The sequence below is a fragment of the Phoca vitulina genome, unplaced genomic scaffold (assembly GCF_004348235.1).
Source record: "Phoca vitulina isolate PV1807 unplaced genomic scaffold, GSC_HSeal_1.0 scaffold7, whole genome shotgun sequence".
NCBI lineage: Eukaryota > Metazoa > Chordata > Mammalia > Carnivora > Phocidae > Phoca > Phoca vitulina.
This window is the reverse complement of record NW_022589710.1, coordinates 9,339,089-9,359,725: the sequence shown is the minus strand read 5'-3', so window position 1 is coordinate 9,359,725 and position 20,637 is coordinate 9,339,089. Positions and strand designations below refer to the sequence as shown.

Sequence of the window (20,637 nt, the reverse complement as noted above, 5' to 3'; positions counted from 1 at the left end):
AATATAAGTCATTTTACAAATTCAGTGTTAATATTAAGTAGGTAATTAATAAACAAATATTTGTAATACCTCAAGGTCTTCAGTGAGCATATAACAGGTAAATGGAACGTCATGGTCAGTTTGTTCCAGTAGATGTAGACCTTGGCATTACCCAAGGAAAACTGAGGTTGTCTCAATATGTAAAATAATACCATACCTTAACAGAGATCCCAAATGCTCTTAGGTGTTTCAAAGACTCTAAGATTCGTTCTTTCTCTACAACTCGGGCCACTATCCCTGTGTCCTCTCTTATTTCAAGCCCAGCTAATTTTCTACAGCTGCCTCCTAATGAGCCATTTATCTCTAATCTCTTCCCCCGTAATCATCTTGACCACCACTCCTAGATGTCTGCCTAGAACTTCTTTTGAACTATTACTACCTATTCAAAAGCCTACAATGATTAATCAATTTAGAAATATGTATGGAAAAGATTAGAAGACACATAACAATACAAATAGTTATTAGAATGGTAAAATTATAGGCTAGTATTTTTTAAACGTTCTTGGTGTTGTACTAATGTTCTAATGATAAATAAAATCAGGTGCAAAAGACTTTCCTTACTACCTGCCGTATTACATACAAAAGCTCCAACAACCTTTTTAAAGATTCCTCATTCAGTCTCCCAGTTTACCTTTGCCCACTATCCCTGCAATAAAACTTCACTCATTTTCTATTGTCTAACTTTCTGTTCCCTTCTAGCCCTTCTGTTCTGCCTTATCCCTCTTTGCTACTTCTGTCTTTGTGCCTCTTTTACCACTTTGCTCTTTTCTTTGCCTGCAGGACACTGTATCTCATTTGTGTGTTCACCACATCCATGTTGTAGGTAAGCCTCCTGAGGGCAGGGCCTTTGTCCATCTATGCATCTCCCACGTCTAGAATAGTCCTTGCAGATAAAATGTGTTAGTTAACTATCAGGTGAATGAATGATTGCATTACCTATTTTCCTAGTTGTTTATGTTTTAGTGTATGTCTCTCAAAATGAAAAGGTACGTGGCACCCATACTGCCTAATTCAATACTTAAATTCAGTAAATTTTTATTGAATACCTACTGTGTATCAGGCACTTTAGTAGGTGTTAGGATATAAATTAAAAACTGCATTTAAGAAGAGCAATAAAGACCAGATGGAATATTTCTCAGCTAATTTCTCTTAACACAAAATAAATACACCTGAAATCTATAGTCTAAGTCAAAATAGTCAAATTTTCTAGACTTTACTATCATCTTTCTAGCAAACCCATTCAAAAGAGTTACATAAAATAAATATGAGACTGACTAGGTAGCCTGAAGTCCAATATTAAACCATTAATGAGAAGTAGAAATAAAAAATCTAGGATAGGTTCTTATTGGCTTAGGGGAACTGGCATTTAATCATTTGTGTTCCAAGATCTTTATAGTGATCAGAAAGATTTTGAAAAGCATGTGTAGTTTAAGTAATTTTAAGCTTCTTACGCAATATCGATATTTTGGAAGCTACTACGTGTTACAGTTTTTCCAGAATCAGATGTAATAATTTGGTAAAGAACACAGGTAGAAGAGATCACTGATTTTCCTTTTCCCCCAATAAACTATGTTTATTATGCCAATTTTAATTACCATGCAATCTAATGGTTTAAGGCTTATATTTTCCACATCACTAGACATCATAAACATGAAAGCATTTTATACTGTCATTATACATCAATGTTTGTACTTGGTTATACATATATACAGAAATTATTCACACATCTTAACCTTGCTATTTCCTCCTTTCAAACCAACATAATTTTACCGTGAAAGCAGCTTTTTAATAAATGGTATAAGAAATACAGCAAGGCACACATTTTTAAAAAACTTTTTTCTCATTACCACCTCAAGAAGCATAAAAAACAAAAATGTTGTACATAATTTAACAGTAGAATGTCACCAGTTTATAATATACAACACCATATAGTTGTTTCTTGAAGTGCTGCATAGATAATTATTTTTAAAATAAAATAAATAAAATGGCGCTTTTAAAAGTTGCTTAATTTTGAAAGAAGGACCAGTGTTTCTTCTGTATGCTGCAATCAGAACAAATGTTGGCCTTTTAGGTAAACCTCTTTCAATAAACATAGGCATCATACCATAAAAAAAAAAATCCAGATTGAAACATGAACTTGGTCAAGTACCGGCAGGGGGTCATTCCAGACAGGTGAATGTAATGGACCATCGATTTGGTGGACTGCAGAACTTTAAAGAGTAGATGGGGAGGGAGGAGGCAAACGGAAAAGTCTCGCTGGAGAGGCGGGGTTGGTAGAGGTAGCTTGGGACAGGAATCCGTGGGAAAACGAGCAGCTTTGCCGAACTTCAAAGACAATCACCTAAAGAAAACCAGTGCACAATCCAGATCACAAGGCTCATGTGGACAAATCGCATTCGGAGGGAAGATTCATCTTGGGAGAGGTCAACGCAACAAATGGCAGTGACGTGATGAAACCACAGACTAACCCAGGGTGGGATTAGGAAGCCAGCCCTGAGTTACAGCCAGGCTTATCTACAAGAAACAAAAAAGGGATAGGAAAAGGTATCAGAAATGTCTGTTTCATTTGTAGAACTGAGCCCTTTGAGGAAGCCTGCCATTTTGGAACTACCTGCTGAGATGCTGAAATAAAAGGATACATAAAACATAGTGATTTTAATAGCCCAAGGTTCATATTACTGACAAAAATGTTTCAGAGTCAATTGAAAAATACATTTTTTTAAAAAAAAGACATGGTTTTAAAGAAAACAAAAAAAATCATCAAGTTTGACCTTTTCTCTGGATATCATCTACTCTTTTGCTTGTGAACTCAGTTTTGAACACTCAGGATAGCTTCAAATCACTATGAAAATGGGAGGCTGCTGGTGCCAAGCAACACAGCCAGGTAGCCACAGTGATTCCCAGCCTGAGAACCTGGACCCTCACGTGGTTTAACCTTTCCCTCAGGGACTGTGTGCCAGTGACAGTGGAACTGAACAATTCCACTATTATATAGCGGTGAAATATTCATAGCTTTGTTATAATTCCAAATGTTTCAGCCCCTTGCCGGTAAAAGGATATAACTTGGGCTTCTAGCTTGAATATGAATGCGTTTCATTTAAGGCATAGACGTCCTGTGCAAATAAGAATGACTCAATTATTTCTGTACATCTTGATGGCTCGGATACAAATTTGTTCCAAACTCAGTCAGTTCTGCCTATTTCTAAGGGGTTGAAAACAACAAGTTGGATGTGAAGAACAGCTAAATTCCAGGGACAGGCAGTCCAGGATGCAATTACTTTAGGTCTTCTGACCAGCTCTCAAATAAAGCAGGCGTTTGCTTGTCTGGGTTTAAACCCGAGTTCTGATGTCTGATGTCAGGTTGCTTTATTGTCTTTCTAGAACTAAATAATCTCATTCTCCATCTTTCTCTTTCTCTATAATCTTGTAACCTGTTTACAAGCCAGAAAAGCTTCAGCAAATGTGGTTTGGCTGAAGTCATAGGAAGTTGGGGAGAGAAGGCAGGTTCTCAAGAACAGGGAGAGATAGACAGGAAAAGATGGAACAAAATTTGGTACACTCAAATACTGCAGTAACTCAAAAACGAGCATGGTGCATTGTTCAAATGAGGACTTGACTCACTTGAAACATGGACACTGAGTAAGGAATCCTTAGATGAGGCAAAGCTGGTCTTACTAAATGCCAGTATTTAAATTCTCTCTGGCTAATCAATTCTTTCAACTTGGCCCACTTGGAAAGGGGCAGGCAAAACTGACTGAAGCACAGATCTGGGGTGTGTGTGTGTGTGTGTGTGTGTGCGCGCGCGCGATGGGTGATGACCAATAAAATCTTTGTTATTTAGCATGGCAGAGCTAGTTATTTAGAAGTGCTGGAAAATTAAAAAACATTTCACATCCACCAGAACCTTGACTTACTAAAGTGATTTTAAAGGTAAATGTGATAAGATTACACTTGCATTGTTTAGTGAAAAATTAATACACTATCACCAAGAGTAGTTTCTTAAACCTGCTTGGCCAGCTTTGGATCATATTAAACATTTTGTGTCAATCCAACTAAAACAGAATAAGAATTTATGTTGTATACATGAGAAATGTTTGCTCTTAAAGTTTTCTCAGTTTGTAATGACTGAGTAGGAGCAATTTTACTGTGTATGCGTATACTTGAGCATGCAAAAATACAAGTAATTGCTGAAAATCTAAAATCTATGAGATACCAACAATCACATTTGCAGACCAATAAAACAGGAAAAGCAATGGAGCTTAAAAGTTCTGAAGGATACATATGCATCCTAAGTAAATACAGCCCCTCCAACACACACACACACACACACACACACACACACACACACACCCCATACACAGTAAAACAAAACTGAAAACCAGAGTAAACCAAAAAGGAAAAAAAAAAAAGTACACACTGGCTGCATGTGATGAGTTAAATTTTTATACCATAGGATTTATCCAGCCTGAAGTTTACGGTTAAATCATTCACCAAAGATCAGAGGCTTATGATGAGGATTATGAAGAAATAACTGTCAGAATACAGCAAAAAGATTAGTGCAAAGTACATCTCTTAGGCAGGTCCTAGGAGGCACTCCAGACATACATTATGTGCTTCCTCCAAATTAAGCAGAAATATCTGGGTCTATCCAGTTACCTTTCCTTTGATGTGATTTGCTATAACTGACCTCTCTATTTTGGTAGAAACATGGCACATAAGTGAAAATAGTGAAAAGCACAGCAGTGTGCCTAGAAATCAGTGCAAATGCATCCTGCGTCAGACCATGTTTAAAACTTCAACAGTTTCAGTGGGTTTTTAATTAGAACAGTAAATGAAAAACCTCAAAACTTTTTTGGAAAAAATTCTTGGTATGGTTGCAGACTGCAGCTGGTGTTCCAAGTTGTAGCTCTTCCAGATGACATAACTTCATCATCTGAGAACTTATTTCTGGAAAAAAAAAAAGAAAGCCCAGCAAACTGAATGCAGTGTATTTTATTATTCTGATAGAGCACCCCAACTGATAGTTTTGAAATTGCTTTAAAAAGTAGAGCTTTTGGGTGCCTGGGTGGCTCAGTCAGTTAAGTGTTTGCATTCGGCTCAGGTCATGATCTGAGGGTCCTGGGATCAAGTCCTGCATCGGGACTCGAGAAGTCTCTGCTTCTCCCTCTGCCTCTGCCTCTCTCTCTCTCTCCCTCTCTCTCTTTCATGAATAAATAAATAAAAGCTTTAAAAAAATAAAAAGTAGAGCTTTTTTCCCCTCTTTTGAATCTTGTAGGAAGAACAATGACAACAGTTAAGCTTTTATAGACACAAAGGCTCATATTTACCAAATAACTTTACTATGTATTCCTGATATTTAACACCAAAGGCATGTCAACTTTTGAGATTAAATAACTTATCCTGGTTGGTAGTATTTTAACAAAATGTAAATATCTATGCCCAGGTACCCAATGCTAACGACGGGTGAAAAATTTAGGCATCCAGATATTTGGTGTGCGTGATACAGAAAAAACTGAATAGGACCAGTGAATATGGCTATTTAAATGGCCCTTGGCTGATCACAAGTCACTTGGGGGCGACGTGAGTTCTGCGGAAGTAAAATCTGGCTGCATCTCCCATTGCCTGAGATAGGGCCAGGAACCACCTCTGGGGGCTCAACAAAATATCGCTGACTGGCAGCTGGGCTAGCTGATAGTTTTGCATTGTCGTGCCTGTGAAATGTGAGGGCTTGTGCCGATCCAACAGCACAGCACGTTCACTTGCCCAAGTCCAAAGATGGAGCTGCTTATCGTTTACATTTCGATTCTCTAGCTATGTCATGGACAGAAGAAACTCCCAGAGCATCTAAAAGGGAAGGGTGCGGGACCCAGGGGCTTCATCCGGCCAGCGCCTCTGGAGCCCCGGCCCTCAGCATGACCGCTGACTTGAGGGTCCCAGTCACACAGTATCATGCTCTGAGAGGTGTTACTTTCAAGCCTTTATCCCCTTGCAGAAAACAAAAATCAGCCAGCCTCCACCAGCCCTTCTGTGGAGCTTGGATGAGCCAGCAATATAATCGGTACTAATAGAACTTGTTTAGAAGCAGCTTATGGAATTGCAGTTCCTCTCCCTTAATGGTCAGCTTTACTGCATGCTGATGGAGAATGTGATTATAGGGTGGACATATTTCACAGAAAATACATTTCTCTCTCTCCTACTTTTGTTCTCACTTGCGGCCAATTGTAAATTGAGTCTGAAACATAGAAAATTAGTTGAGCTATATTAGTAAGTATGATGTCTTTCTTCAATTTTGCATACTGAGTTTATTTTTAGGGTATATATATGGTATATATTTCCCCCCCCTCCCCATTTCTAGCAGCTCTACACAGAATCACACATTTTAATGAGCTTAGGGCACAGGTGTTGCAGGAAAAAAAATAATGATGTTTGCCATTCATCTTTCAAATTAAATAATGTGTTTTTAAATAGTAACTTTTTTCATAATACATTATGGGAACAACATTTATCTGTCACATTTTAAAAGATGTATTTGTAATAAATGTAAATTACTTTTAGAAAATCAGTAATTAGGCTCATCAAAAAATAAACAATCTGCCACAAAAAAGATAATCTTTAGCATAGTTAAGTATAATAACTGTTATTTGAATAAGTTAACAAATTAGGGTAGATTGCTTCTGTAATTCATTTCCTATAGCACGAGTTTAGGTTACGGCATTAAGCTTCTGGAGTGGGGGGTGGAGATGGCATTCGGCACCTCACACTTGGGTGAAATACAACTCTCACATTCAAAAGCTCAAATTTTCTTCTTTAGACTTGATTGAGAAAGTATATTCATCACTGGGGCTTAGAAACAGAAAATAACAGAATTTTTGTGTCACTTTTCAAGCTATATCATCATCTCATAATTATCAATCAATAGCTGTCTTATTAAATATGAAGAGTGGAATGACTTCCTTAAAAATTTTGATGGAAATCAGCCTGTCACCTTCAGGCAAAATTCAAAAATTCTGTTTTTATCAAAACGCCATTAACTTGTCATGTATTCTCTCTGCATTTGCTTTCTGGGCCTCTTCTCGGTCTGTGTGTGGATAAATAAGAGCCTCTCCTTTAACATCAACTTTCCCGTCCTGTTTGAATCCTCAGCCTTGGCCATGATTAGGAGCTGTGACAGCACAGCCTTCCACTGGGGAAGCAAATGTGATGATAGTTACATTAGACAGAAGCATAAAAGGAAGGCCCAGATCAGGAGATGCAGCTTTAGCCTATCATTGTTCATTTCCAGGCACTGGAGGGAGCGGGCAGCTCTGTGTGCAGGAAACTGAAGTGGGGCGCATTGTCACTATGCGTGCATTTTGATCAGAGGGTATAATTGCAGTTGGGAGAACCTTTTTTCCTCCCTCACTGGAAGAATGTGAGGCCCTAAATTATTCGGCTACTTCCTCAAATTTTGTATCCTTCTTGCCAGAATGATGTAATAAGGATACTGTCACTAAAAATGTCACTTGTGCCGGTCTCTCTCCCTTTTGCCTCACAGTTACTTGCGTTGCTGGGAACGTTTCTTCCACCTAAATGTCTTATTCAGATAAATGTCTGCCGTGACCGGTCATTCTGACTAGTCTTCTCCCCTATTGTGGCACTGCTGACTCAAACTCATCATTGAAGTACATACGGATATATATGAAATTCATGTTAAAAATATATTAAGAATATATAGTAAAACCTGAGGAGCATACATACCTTTCAATGAGATGATTTTCATGCGTGGAGAGGGTTGCATTCTACCTATGCATATTTTTATGTTGTTCTTCATGAAGATTTAGAAGATTTTCTTCACAGGTTAAAGTTTTGGGGTTGGGAAGCAATGCAGCCTTGTCTTTTGGCTGCTTTGCCTTCCAGGAGAGTTCTGGAACTCCAGATTTGGCTGAAGCAGTGTTACGTTCTTCTGGCACTCCTGATTCACCTGTGTTTTCACTGCCCAGCCTTGAAGTGGTTAGCTCTAAGCTTTCCCCACAGATCGCAGCTTGGGGTAAACCATCCGCTTCCTTTCCGACGTCAGATTCTTCCTGATGGGGAGGACTCGCAAGAGCCACCATGTGTGCCTCCTCAGCTAAGAGAGAAGTATCGCTGGACTTAGGGGAGCCTGCTGCTGCTTGTTGGGGCACAGCAGCCTTGCCGGAAACAGCAGGTTCATTTGGAGGAGGGCCAGAGAGACAGGGCTCGTCTCCCTCCGGGTCGTCCTCAACACAGGCCTCAAAGAAGCATTCGGGGTCCTCCTTGTCTTCTAAGCCAGAGTCGGTAATGTCCAGTGGCAATGGAGTGTTGCTCTTTTCTTCCACATAACTGGTGACCTCGCCACAATCACTGTCATGAGAGGAGAGAGATAAGTAGGAATAAAAGTCCCCTTTTCTCAGCTGGATGGGCCGGTGAGAATGTTCCAACACCTTCTCCTTGATCTGACTTAACGAGGCAGGAGCAGCTGCCTCATTTTCAGGTTGAGACTTACTTTTTAGGGCCGTTGAAGCCATGTCGATGATTTCCTTAACAAAGTCGTGTACGGAACAATCCTCAGCATCTTTTTGATGGAAAACATCTGGCTCACAGTCACAACAGGAAATGTTGTCACTGACAGAAACGTTCTCCTCTATTTCATTTTGTTCAAGTGCTAGGCAGCAACGAGCGGATTTTCCAGACACACTTGGTGCATCATTAGATGAAGATTTCAGTACATCAGAATCCTGTCTGTTGATAACTCTGGTTTCTGAAGGCAGCTCTGGGCAAGACTTCTCAGTGGCAGTAGAAGCAGTTGTTGAATTTTCAAAATGGTGGTGGCTTTGACATTTCTTTGGACGATGTCTAACAGTCTGGGGAACAAATTCATTTCCAGCAATATTTGCATCATCTGAGCTATCCATAAATACTTTACGCTTACAATGCTCACTGTCTGAATTCTTCTTCCCCGTTGTACCAAGATTTTCTGGTTCCTTCAAAATCCCATTCTGTTTGTCTTTCTGCCTTTCTGGAGTGCTTTCAATATTGCCATTTTCCATGTCAGCCACATATGGGTCTTTATTAACTTTGAAAATATTTTTCTTATTTTCACCCTTCATCCCTAACTCATGGGTGTGGGATAAACTCTTACCATTTCCATTACTTTCAGAGAGACATTTTATGGAGCTGTTTAGTAGAGCCTCAATGTTCAGGGTATCAGAGGGATTGGTCATCTCACTACTACTTACATCCTTACTGCCCTTTATTTCATCACTGAGATTGCACCTTCTCTTATCTTTTGTCAAGGAAAACTTTGGTCTGATCCACGTCTGCAGTTCATTCTTTATATAGTCCAGCCCTGACATCAAGTTGCATTCTTCATAAATTTCATCATCTGTTGCAATACTGGAGTCGTCATCCTCATCTTTGATGCATAGCTCTTCTTCTGTCAAGGTGAGGGTAGAGCTAGAAAGGAGGTCACTGTCATCTTCATCATCAGTGCAAGCAGAGGTGCAAGAGACATTAACAATCATGCTGACATTGACGTCGCTTTCATCAGCCACCGACCGAGTCAGGCGCTTCCTGAATGATGCATTTGATTCCGGGATCTTGTTCTTGTGTAATACAATATCCTCTGAGCAAAGAGAGAGCTCATCACTGCTGCTAAGTTCTGTAAGAGACGCTGGCGAGTCTTCATTGATAGAAGATGCTATGTCCAATGATAGCTGGCCAGTAAAGGACATCTTTTGGGAACTGCTTTGGAGAGTCATATCAGAAACACTCCGCTTTATCTTTTGCTCCGAAGGGCTCTGGATATTCTCCAAACGATTCAGGAGATCTAGTGTCCTTTTACTCAGTTCACCAACTGAGCCACTGCTCACGCTTATGTCCCCAGAGCTGTGACAGCTAAAAAGATCCTCATTGCTTTTATAGGATGTCAACCAACTTTCTAAGGAAGTGCTTCGCTGGAGGCTGTCACCACCATTTTTAAGGATGCCCAATCCAAATAAATCACCCCCTGGAGAAAGGGACTCGATAGATGAACTGTGGGATAACAGGGAGAGCTGTCTGCCATTCTGCATGCCAGTGAATGTCTTCTCTACATCACTACTTTTATATGAATTTCGATCCATTTCATGGGATGCACTTGCCAAAAGTCTTTCATGGGGAGGTGCATCTGGTTGTAACTCTGTAGCCTGATGTTTAGATTTGCAGGACTTTTTATCAAAATAAAAACCATGAAACAGGGGATCCTCCACATGTGCTTTTTCACTTTGTGACTGTTTCATTATCATTGGTAATTTGAGTTTTGAGCCTTGGAGGTAAGAGTAATCATAAAATGTAAACACATCATGTTTTCCTTGTAATTCTTCTCCCAAACAATCAGGGGTATATTTGGTAACACTGTTTAAATCTCCAACTTTTCCATTTACACAACCCACTGGTGAAATGGATGACTGAGAGCTATTTGGAAGCTTAATGCGTTCCTCCTCATCTTTAAATTTTTGCTTTAACACGTTAACGGCATCTCCCATTTGTGGGTCCAGATGTTCAGTTTCAGGGTTACTTGGGGACCCATCTACCGCATTGAGCAAGCACATTTCAGAGTTGGTAGTGGTTTCAGTGTCTCCTTCACTCATGATTCCACTCTCACTGCCTGAATTCTGGCTCATGTCACCTCTATGGCACGGGCAAGGCTTTACCAAATTGGAACCTCCTACAAGGTCCGGCAAAGATTTGGTGGATGAAAACGAAGAGTCTTTACTGAGACTCTTCGTTAAAACACTAGGCTGTGTCACGCTGGTGAACTTTGGATTGTTTTTCAGAAATGGCATGTGGTTGTCCTCATACAGTTCAACATTGTGGAGGCTGTAGACTTGGTAAATGTGTGGACTGGAGGGGGCAGTGATACTCGAGGCATACTGAGATCCCGCATGGTCACCTGCCTCTTCTTCGTAACCGGGGTCCTCGCTGCCTATCTCTTCAAGCTTTAAGGAAGGCATGACAGGTTGGGGTTCTTGATCAAGGTCATTTGAGTCTTCATTCAAACTAATTAACTTGTTACTTATGTCAGTTTCATCCCATTCCAGGGCATCCTCACTCGTCCCATTTAGATCCATCAAGCCAGGATCAATCACATTCAAAGTCTCCTGTGTAGGAGGAAGGGGAAAAAAAAGAAGTATTAGGGAACAGAAGCATGAACATTTCGTCCATTCAAAATCTCTTGGAAGAGTCAGGAAAGAAATTTGCCCCCAAGCATGGATTTGAAAGATAGCATAATTATCAGCTCTATTCTTCTCTGGAATAGCATCCAAAATTATTGAAATGGGTTTTTCTATCAATAGTAATTTGTCACTGAAGGCAATAATGTAGATTAAAATGTAAGATTATTACAGTCAAGTTGTAATTTTTGGAATTAACGATTTCCTATTGATTCTTCTACATTTTTAACCTGGGATTGGGTGAAGATAAAACTGTCAGGTAAACGAAGGTAAGAAGAGCCTGTGACATCTTTAAGGCACATTGACTCTGATACTCTTAGTTCTGCAGTCCACAGTGGAATACCATCTGCAGCCATAAATGGCAGACCCCCATAGACTCTTCTATGCCTGGGCTTTCCACTTGACACAGCCTTTGCCTTGGGCAAGTAGAATAGACTTATAGCCACCTGCAGAGCCATTCATGGTCAGAGACCCTTGCTTGTCTATCTTTTCTTCTGCCTTCCCTTTTGGAATTTGGCCCTCTCCCCAGTAGACCCAAGATAAACAACACTTGACTGGTTTCCTCACCTACATCTTACTGGACCCTGAGTCTTAGGCCCCAGTTCTCTTAGTCTCTCTCTCACTTCCCCAGTCTCTCCCTATGACAGAGATTCTACTTTGATCTTGTTAACTTGCCTCACTCTTGTCAGTCCTTTCCCTATTTATTATAAGCAGGAACCCTTCCCTCCAGCCCACCTCCCGCCCTAGAATAACAACTATCTGAAGACTTTCCTGACTCTCAAGTTTGACTCAGCCCAGCTTCTCTTACACTGCACTCTGCGTACTTGGGATCCTTGATCTTTCCTTGGACATCCTGGTTTTAACTTGGTTTAGGTAGAGCTTGACACATTATTCGGGGACACAGTGGTTGAATGGGTTCCTGGACTCTGTCCAGATTCCCTCACCATCCTCACTTGCTGCCCAGCTGTCCGGATTCATGCTAGAGCCAAGAGAGGTGATAGGGATATGCAGGCCTGACAGGCTCATCTACAGACAGAAACTCAAATAGAACTCTGCAGCTCAGCTTATGTTTATGCAGGGTAGTCAGGCAGATAAGCATGGCTCTAGAACTATGCAAAGTGGTTGAAATGCTGACTTTGCTGCCTACCAGCTGCGGGGCTTTGGGCAAGTTGCTTAACTTTCCTGAGTACCGATCTCTTTGCATCACTTGTGAAGGGGGCTAGCACTAGCAATCTTTTGAGATAATTCTGAATACTAATAAGCTAGTGCTTGTGAAGGGCTGAGGAGGCAGTCAATATAAGGTAGCTGTAATTCTCAAGGCCTTGAGTCGATTCATAAAGGGTTCTCTCTGCCTACCTTCTCTCCTTCTTATCATTTCTTTCAATTTGTCCTAAAAACCATAAGGGATTCATGACACGGTAGGTAGAGAGAGATATCACACAATATGAATAGGTCAGCATATTTGCATTACAATTCAGAATTATTTTAACAGCCTGGTTGAAAAACAGGCCATGATGCTTTTATTCCTCAGTAGTGGGGAAAAGGCTTCACCAGCAACACATTCACAAAACTTTCCCAAGAAGCCCTCAGTCCTTCCTGGAACTAGTAGTTAAAGGATACCACACAACCTCATTACGGGTAAAATCCCCATTAGCACTTTATTATACTGGATATGTAAGAGATTATCTGTATAGCCTACTAAAGTTTAGAAGAGTCCAGTTACAAAGTAAACATTAATTAAGGGATATTTTTAAATTTTATGACAGAAATCTTTCATGCTGCCAATGTTACAGCAGTTAATCTAGAACACTGGCAGTCATCATACTCACTTGGGTATGGAGTACATTCACTGTGATGAATTTTTATTAGGATTTCTGTTTATTCTTTGCTTGCTGATAAAGGAAGTACTAATGACCGGTTAGTATGGCTAATGAATGTTAAAATCTTCAGCTGTAGAAACAATCAATCAGTCTAATCAAATAGTGTATTAATTTCAAATACTATCTTGCCTGACACCAGACTCTGAGAGTGCTAATAAATAATTGAACTGGTCTTTCCGAGAAGCTCTCTTTGTAACTCTCTGGTTGACTTCAACATTTAGCAGCACGGATTTTCTCTGCGAGTCCCAAACCCAGGGGCTCACACTAGATGCAGGAATTGTGCCATCTGAGTGTGCGTCAGGAGCTTAGCCGGTTCAACCGACGCCTATAACTTGGACTTGTCTTCCAGGACACAGTCATTTTCCGACCAAATGCTGCCCTTTGTGGCTTTACAAATGCAAGCCTCAGGAAGTAGAAAACTTACAGCAGCACCTAAAAGAACAAATCCTTTGCTCAACTAGTAGTTGTAGTGGAGATTTTCCATAGGAAAAGATGAGACTTTTAGATGTAATATTGTCTTTTCCCCGCCTTAACTCTCTCTTCCTATACATCTCTTAAATTTATTGCAATTGCTGAAATTTTTTGTATGTCAATTCCTGGGACTATCTGACAAGATCTTTTAGAAAATCATTCACTTTGCACTTTAAGTTTTACATATGAAAGAAGTCCTATTTGTTCTGCCCTCATTCACTCCCTTCTGTTGTGGATTAAATTCTGTCAATATTTTCAATGAAATCTCCATTTCCTCAAGATTTAACCTCAAACATAAAATATCCCCTGGGGGCAAGAAAGTACGGAAAGTTTCCAAGAGGAAGGGCATTGGGATATTTATATAACTAAAAAGTTATCTTTGAAAGAAATGATATGTATATAGAGTGATGTAACTTGCAGGAAAATTATTTGGTCGAATGCTCTCTTTGATGATAGCTCAGCAGCCAGTAATGCTCAAGCTAATTAACCATTTGTTGTTGTTTTTCTAGAGAAACTGGTGCTTTTTTAAAAGGCACAAATGTTCTTGTCTTTGATAAAGTGATAAATCAAAAATGGATTTAGACAAAATCTAAAAATATTTGACCAAAACCAAAAGGATGCTGAGTAGTCCATGAGGTTCCAATAGGGAGACTGCAATTCCAGAGATAATTCTGAATTAAATTAATTTGTGTGAGGCTCTTTCATTCATAAACTTGCTTCATTGGTGCAGAATTTGGCCTAAACCTAAAGTCTATATAAATAATTGCACACACATACACACACCCCTTCCAGATCTGCTCAAGAAACAAGTGGGATTAATTGGTGCTGGGTTTGTTTTTTTTTTTTTTAATTCTTGGAAGCAAGTTATTTATTTCAGCACAATATATACAGAGAAAGTAAAAGAGGCTGGAGAAAAGATGATGATGATGAAAGAATCAAGATTCCAATTGTAGCAAGTAACATACATCGGAATTAACTTTCTTCTGTACTTGTATGGCTTTAATTGAATTAGGTCTCCCAGGACTGCATTTCTAGGATTTTCTTAAAATTATAGGTTAAAAAATGGGTTTTTATAAGAGATGAGAAACCATTACCAGCTAAAGTGTGGGGATGAAGGAACCTGACATCGTATAAAACAACCCAACAGAGATATGATAAAGCTACCTCTAGATTCCTTTAATTTCCTTTAAAAATTTGCATCTTTTGAAAAAACTAAAGGAGGTCAAAAAGATCAGCGTGAACTGAACTGTTTCAGTCGAATTTCTGGTGCTCTAAATGGGCAAAACCATTAGGAGGTCTTGTAATTTGTGTTCCTCCTATTTATTCCAGATCCAGGAGTTTATTAAGCAGCACCACTTGCGAAGTCCTGGGAATAGAGATTTATCTATAGAAAAGTGGAATATAACAAAAACATACAAATAAATAAAAATGATAAAAACAGAAACATGATTAACTGTAATTGAGTAAAGATCTGCGTATTTACCTTAGAGCAAAAAGCAGACCACATGGAAGTTTGAGATGGTGGACAGGAAGGAGAAATAATACATATAGATCAGGGTGGGGGAATCAAATTAAACAAGGGGAAATTCCAACTTTCATATATTTGCTCTGTTTTTCTGATGCAATTATTTTCTCTTGCCTCCCCCTCCAAATCTAAAACCAGAGTTACTGAGCATTAGATGCAAAATTGTTTTCCTAAATTTGACTTAGGTGGAAATCTTTTAAAAACAAAAACAACATCAGCAACCATAACAAATTGCTAGTTCTCAGAAAATGGAAAGACAGCTTTTAAGAGAACTCGGAGTTTGTTGTAATCTGCCTCTTTTAGGGGCAGAGATAGATTCAGAGTTAGATGAAAAAGAAATGGGATGAAAAGCAAAAATGTTCACTAAATGTTTATCAACCATTTGGGGATTTAGGGCAGAAACTCAAATAGATCTGAGTGTAAATCCTGGATCCCCTCTCTCACATGTTAGCTCTGTGGTCCTGGGCAAGTTATTTAACAGTTAGCAGTTACTTAGTTCAACTATTTAACAGGCCTCAGTTCCATCAGTTGTATGTCCAAGATAATCACAGCACATTGGGTCTACCTTAGGGAGTGTTGGGACCTTCAAACGAGAAAACGTATGTCAAGTCCTATGGGGTGGGGGGAGTCAGGGGGTTGGCACACAGTAGGCGCCAACGACTGGCAGCTATCAGCATAGATTCCCTTTGCTGAAGTGGGACAGGACTGACAATTAAATAACCGTAACTATGTTTGCATGAAGACTGGTGGCTGGTTGACTAATCTCTTTAGTACAACCACATGCATGGAATTTAATGAAATAAACATCAATTAGATCCCTTACTCACTCCCACTGCTGTAAATGGGGTGTGGGTTTGTCTTTGTCCTGACTGGGCTTATCCCTTAGGAATAACCAGATGAGAAAAGACACCTGCCCAGCTCTCAGCAAGGCCCATAACTCAAGCACTTTCTATTTCCTGAAAATAATCTTTTTTTTAAAAAAGGCAGGTCCATTGTCTGTGAATTTCTATCACAACTGACACATGAGAGCAATCAAATCCTGCTCACTATCTATCAGATTGACAATAATGTTAAAGTAACTTGTCTCAGCTCAGAAAATGCTTTGAAAGTCTATCTCACACTAATGATCAAAAACTGTTCTAGTGAATGGTCTTTTTCAATAACAAAGCTGATCAGAAACTCAAAACAGACAAGTAAAACCTAAAGTCATCTCACAAATCTCACTAAAATGAGTACTGATGTGGGCATATTTCCTAGTCTTGACGATACAGACGTTTCTGAAATAGTTGAAAATGAAAAATCCATTAGATGTTGTTTTAAAGTGAGTTTAATAATAGCAAAAATTGCCTTAGTTCTCAACAGGGCCCAGGGACAAAAGAGAGTCCGATATTAAGAATCAGGGGCTTTCCTCCTGATGTAAACTCCATGAGGGCAGGGGCTCTGTCTGTCTCTCTCCACTAGAGCCCCCAAACCTGAAACAGTGCCTGACAGAAAGCAGGTTCTCAAAAACCTTTACTGAGGTAACTGCATGAAGAAAGACTTGGCTGTGGTCTCACGAACTATTGAAGAGATCTGGGGAAAGGTCCCGAAGTTACATTCTGCCATGGTGAAACTACCTAGAAAATTTCTGACTTTCTAGCTGGTGCCACCTCTCAATTATAAAAGCTAGTATCCTCAAAAACATTATGCTCAGTGAAAGCCATAGAGAAAAAGTCATATGTTGTATGGCTTCATTTATATGAAATTTCAGACTAGGTAAGTCCATAGAGACAGAATAAAAATTGGTGGTCACCAGGGGCCTGAGGGAAAGAAAAGGGAGGCAATTGCTTAACATTTGTGGGGTTTCCTTTTGGGGCAATGAAAATGTTTTGGACTTAGATAGAAGTGATGGTTACACAACACATGAATGTACTCCATGCCAGTGAATTGCTCACTTTAAAATGATTAATTTTATGTTATGCTAATTTACCCCAATTAAAAAAAAACAGAACAGGCACCTGCATGGCTCATTCACTTAAGCATCTGCCTTTGGCTCAGGTCATGATCCCGGAGCCTTGGGATTGAGCCCTGCATTCGAATCTGCTTCTCCCTCTCCCTCTGCCTCTCCCCCCACTTGTGCGCGTGCTCTCTCTCTCTCTTTCAAATAAATAAAATCTTTAAAAAATTAAAATAAAATAAAATAAACAAACAATCTAACAGGAGTCTTCAGTCCTGTTGAGTTTCAGAGCCTGTAACACCATCAAACATAACAGGACTTCATCACTCTATTGAGGAACTTGCTTATGAAAATATTACAACAGATAATATTTCTGAATTCATTTATATCTCAGTGCATATATTATCAAATAAAGATAATTTTTTATTACACACTTCTTTGGTCTGTGCACATGCTCATCATTCTCAGAAACGCTGAAGGAAAGAGCACGCTGTGTATACTACTTCTCTTAGTTCAACTTCATTCGTTTTGATGCAGCAGTCTCTTCTGAGGAGAGAGGAGCGGGATTAATAGAGCCCTTATTTGCTGGGATAGTCCAATCTCCTTTGACCTTATTTTACTGGATTCCTCTGTAGTATTTGACTCCATTTTTCTTGAATTTTTTCCTCTTTTGATTACTTTGATGCTAAGCCTCCTCATAAAATCCATTTCAGCTGCCTTTTAGATGACAGTATGTCTCACAGTTCTGTCTTGCCTCTTTTCACCCTATGGACTTCCCTGCCTTGAGTTTAGCCACATTGCTGTTGTCTATTATTTTGAAGGGTATATAGGCTATGTTGAAGAGAAAGGAACTCAAGAGAAAGTTTGGGGGGGAGGGGGACATTGCAAGAAGAGGGAACGGTAAGAAGCAAAGGCAGATGGGATAGAGCTTTATGGGTACTTTTATAGGAGGGAAGAGCAACCGGCAAAGGAAACAAACAGCAGGAAAATCCAAGTAGGACTGGTATAATATTCTGGGAGCTGAGAGAAGGGGACATTTAAAGCAGTGGGTGGTTAAGAGTGTTAGAAGAGTAGAAAAGATAAGAAGAATGGGAGGTGAGGGAAAGCCACCGAATTAGCAAGAAGAAGGTCATTTGTAACCTTAGAGAGGTAAGGTCCTAGAGGCTGGGAGGTGAGGAAATGAGCATCGGATGTGTCAGCCTGAAGGAACCCCAGATCTACAGTAAAACTGCTGTTGAGATTGGGAGCCCTGTCCTACCAGGTGCTCTTCACCACCTTTCTTGTCCTCCAACATCAGTCTTGGAAGGGGAATAGAAGTGGAGCGACCATGGAAGCCAAAGAATGTGCAAGGTTCAATAAACAAGGTGATCGTGAGGCTGTAGGGGGAATTCCACAGACGAAAGAAGGATCCATAAAATATAAGCACCGCTTTCTTCCCTTTCTACAACTTCAGTTTCACTGGAGAGCCTGCCCCACAGGAGTGCTATTTAGATTAAGAAGCAATATGTTTGCGCCAATCAATTAAGGACATTTAGATATTGTCACAATCACTAAAGAACTCGTAGGTGCAGTAGCCTCAGTGTTGGTAGTACTAAAGCCACGTAGCAACAGTCAGATGCCTTGCTCCAAGCTATGTTGTCCTTAAACACATTAATTCTTGTACAAATCATTACTTGTATCTCTTAGGCATCCACTGTAGAAAAAAGGTACCTTCCCACCCAACTCTGAGTGTTTTACTAGAAGTAATTAGAAAAACCATCTACTATCATTGGTAAATAAATTATTTTGTCTTGACTGTTGCATTATATGCAAACATATTGACACTTTCATCATAGTCACAACAGACTAAATAGGAAAATTACTTATTTTTCTCTTCTTCGTCCCTATTTTGTTTCCCTGAAAATTTTTCCCCAGAGTTTCAAGAAAGTAACTAAATTCAGAATTGCTTAAAAATGAATCAAAAAGAGAACTTAGGAAGAGATTTTTAAATAAAAGAATGTCTTTATCTGACCTCTTCAGTATTATAAAGAACTGAAACAAATAAAAGGAAGTACAGAAGAAACATAACTTCGGTAAAGTTGTAAAAACCCAACCACAATAAAATGGTGGCATTTTCTACACTCTAGCACGTGGTAAACCCACTTGGATGACAATGACTGGAACCACATGTCAAGTCTCGTAAACAACTTTCTTCCCCCTAATGATAACATCTGGCCTCATTTTTCTGGCATTGTTTTAGCTGTTTGGTGTTTGCCTTTTGACAGTCAGGACTGACATAACATTTGAGTTTTGTGCCTCTGGATGTTGTTTTTGCCTCACCTTTGCCTTAGTGAAAAGTAGACTCTTGTCCCTCCTTTATGATAAAGATCTCCCATTAATAAAAACCTGCATTTTTTAAAACCTACAGAGCATGTTCGTAGTAAAGAGGAGGTGAAAAGTGCTGTCAACAAATGAAGTTTCCTAGCACACAGGCTTTTCTGTGACATAGACTTGGGTTTCCAAGTTCAGACTGAATTTTAAGAACACGAGATTTGTGGCATGCTCCTGAGGTAGCCTAATGTATAAGGAGAGCCTTGCCAACATGCTGAGGTCTGCCTGGAAAGCCAAACATCGGATAATGCCCTTTACAAAGTACGTATTAGTTGAGAGAATTGTGTGTCTTTTCATTCTCACCATTAAGAGCCAACACGGTGTTATTATTGTTCTTAATTGTTTGCTCCTCTCAGATAAATAGGGTGTGGGTGGTTTCGTTTTGGTTTTTATTTTTTTTAATTCTAAGACTGTGATTACAACGCAATGTTCAGAGAAAAAAACTAAGACTAAAATGTTGGCCAATTTTGATAAACCAGATTATCAAAAATGGTACATATAATTTTAGTCTCTTCTCCCTCCCAATCAATCAAACTTATCTTGCTTTTCTGAGTTTATCATCTGATTGGCCCAAGGTTTAAGATGATTAACAGGCAGCTCATCTATGATTCACTTTCTTATGATGGCTTAACCCTTGTTTCTATTATCTGATTTTATTTCATTTGATTTATACCTTTAATAGACTCCTTTAAAGGTAACTGCTTTCAGACTTAGGGAGAGCTAAACATTCTCAGAATTGCTAGAACATCTCCCTGGCATTGTCACTACTCCCTCCATAAAAGTGATGAGAGAGTATACAAGTTACACTTGATGCTGGAAAAGCTGCTTGAAATTTCAGGATGAATTTTCCTATAAGGTAATAAACATCTTTGAAGTAAGTTTCCAAGAGATTTTATACTTTTGATTCCTAGAATCCTTAGACACGTTAAAAATGCAGAATCCCTGGGGGGATTTTCTTTTTGCGATCTCAAGAAATATTAAGGATCCTAAGATCCGATTATATTTAAAAATTCTGTCTTGATTGCAATAGGAGCTCTGGTCCTGGTCTCTCATGGAGAAGGCACTTGAGAGTTTTGAATGTTGGGACATTAATTCAAACTGTAACCCAAATCAAAGGTTCCCAAGTCAAAGACATGTAAATTTCATTCTAGAGGAAAAATGATCTCAAAATGTGAATTCATTTTGTAAATTAAAAAAAAATAAAAA

The 20,637-nt window shown here is 39.3% G+C and overlaps 1 protein-coding gene across 9 annotated transcripts in view; it reads right to left on the bottom strand.

The window, feature by feature from the left end:
• Positions 1–1,582: 1,582 nt before the first annotated feature.
• The window catches only part of AKAP6 (A-kinase anchoring protein 6), a 574,958-nt gene continuing 555,903 nt past the window's right edge, over positions 1,583–20,637 (bottom strand). For 5 of the 9 annotated variants that reach the window (XM_032404915.1, XM_032404920.1, XM_032404914.1 and 2 more), the window contains 2 exons: positions 7,777–11,177; positions 1,583–2,553 (listed from right to left, as the gene is read on the bottom strand). In XM_032404915.1, coding sequence (XP_032260806.1) covers positions 7,818–11,177 — 3,360 coding nt within the window. In that variant the 3' untranslated portion in view covers positions 1,583–2,553; positions 7,777–7,817. Of the gene's footprint in view, positions 2,554–4,388; positions 4,987–6,643; positions 6,883–7,776; positions 11,178–20,637 lie in introns of those variants that run through there. The other 4 variants (XR_004299524.1, XM_032404916.1, XM_032404917.1 and 1 more) reach the window with 4 other exon arrangements.